Raw genomic sequence first — 1,661 nt, forward strand, 5'->3', positions numbered from 1 at the left:
TCTATTAAAAATACAAAAATTAGCTGGGCGTGGTGGCTCAAGCCTATAATCCCAGCACTTCCGGAGGCCGAGGCAGGTGGATCACGAGGTCAGGAGATCGAGACCATCCTGGCTAACACAGTGAAACCGCGTCTCTACTAAAAATACAAAAAAATAGCTAGGTGAGGTGACAGGCACCTGTAGTTCCATCTACTCAGGAGGCTGAGGAGAATGGCAAGAACCCAGGGGCAGAGCTTGCAGTGAGCCGAGATCGCGTCACTGCACTCCAGCCTGGGCGACAGAGACTCAGTCTCAAAAAAAAGAAAAAAATTTATGAATATTAATATTTTTCCACTTATGTCACCAAGGACTACTAGGAAAAAAAAAAGACATTGTGGTACAGTAATTTCACTCTTATTCAATACTTTCTTTCATTTAATAGTATTTGTCATATATTTGTATTTTCGTGTTATAAAAATTAAGGTGCATGTCTTTGCCACACTTAGGCACACAGAAATATAATGAACAGTGAAATGTTTGATGGACTTTTGAGGGTGTATGAGGCTGAAGTGGCACTGTTATGGATTATATGTACCCATATAAGCATTCTTTGCCAGAGCACAGAGAGAATAACTCAAGTATTAAGTATGATTAGTCTAAATTATACTTACCCAAGGATATGCACTCACAAGTGTATGCATATGTTGTTTCATTTCACACATACACAAAACTGTTCTGGATGCGTCAACCTTAAAATTCTAATGGTGCATTTTTTTAAATGCCTATTTTATACTAGAGTAGTTAGACACATATCACTGCTACATAGCTCGGTGTGAAGACAAAAAAACCAAATTGCAGAGTATTTACTATTAATGGTGCATTATTGTGCAGTATATTCTCCTAAGGGGAAATAAAACAGTTGGTAAAAATGATGTGATTCATACTTGGGAAGATTTTAATTTTATTAATTAAAACATGAGAACTATGTACATTCTAAATCAAACAGTTGGAAATTATGCCAACAGTTAAATGTAAATGCTACTCAAGAACATGGCATACTGGTAGTTTAAATTCTCTAATCTAACTCTTCTCTCTTCCATTTCAAAAATGACCACTGTTTTTTTTGTTTTTTTGTTTTTTTTTTGAGACAGAGTTTTGCTCTTGTCACCCAAGCTGGAGTGCAATGGTGCGATCTTGACTCACTGCAACCTCTGCCTCCCAGGTTCAAGCGATTCTCCTGCCTCAGCCTCCAGAGTAGCTGGGATTACAATAATCTACCACCACACTCAGCTAACTTTTGTATTTTTAGTAGAGATGGAGTTTGGCGATGTTGGCCAGGCTGGTCTCAAACTCCTGACCTCAAGTGATCCACCCACCTCAGCATCCCTAAGTGCTGGGATTATAGGTGTGAGCCACCGCACCCAGCCAAAAATGACTACTTTTTAATCATTCTTGCCTAAACAGTGATTGCTATGCAATTCACGTGGCCACCATCTCCCTTGCATTGTTTCTACAGATACGCTCTATTTCATGGCTAGTTGGTAGAGCACAGAAGCACTGTACCCTTCTGTCAGGAAAAATGTGCTCAGCAACAGTATGATGACTGCCATCATAGTTTTATATGATTCCTCCCCACCTCCATGCTCTCTAAATCAGACAATAATCTGAAAACACAGTGTCCT

General features: G+C 39.4%; 1 protein-coding gene across 1 annotated transcript in view; it reads right to left on the bottom strand.

Annotated features, from left to right (window-relative positions):
- Window positions 1-1,661, bottom strand: part of ZNF880 (zinc finger protein 880) — a 24,975-nt gene that overhangs the window by 3,617 nt on the left and 19,697 nt on the right. The window contains exon 5 of the mRNA XM_011965843.1: window position 1,543. Coding sequence (XP_011821233.1) covers window position 1,543 — 1 coding nt within the window. The remainder of the gene's footprint in view (window positions 1-1,542; window positions 1,544-1,661) is intronic.

This window comes from Mandrillus leucophaeus, unplaced genomic scaffold (genome assembly GCF_000951045.1).
Source record: "Mandrillus leucophaeus isolate KB7577 unplaced genomic scaffold, Mleu.le_1.0 Scaffold74, whole genome shotgun sequence".
Lineage (NCBI taxonomy): Eukaryota > Metazoa > Chordata > Mammalia > Primates > Cercopithecidae > Mandrillus > Mandrillus leucophaeus.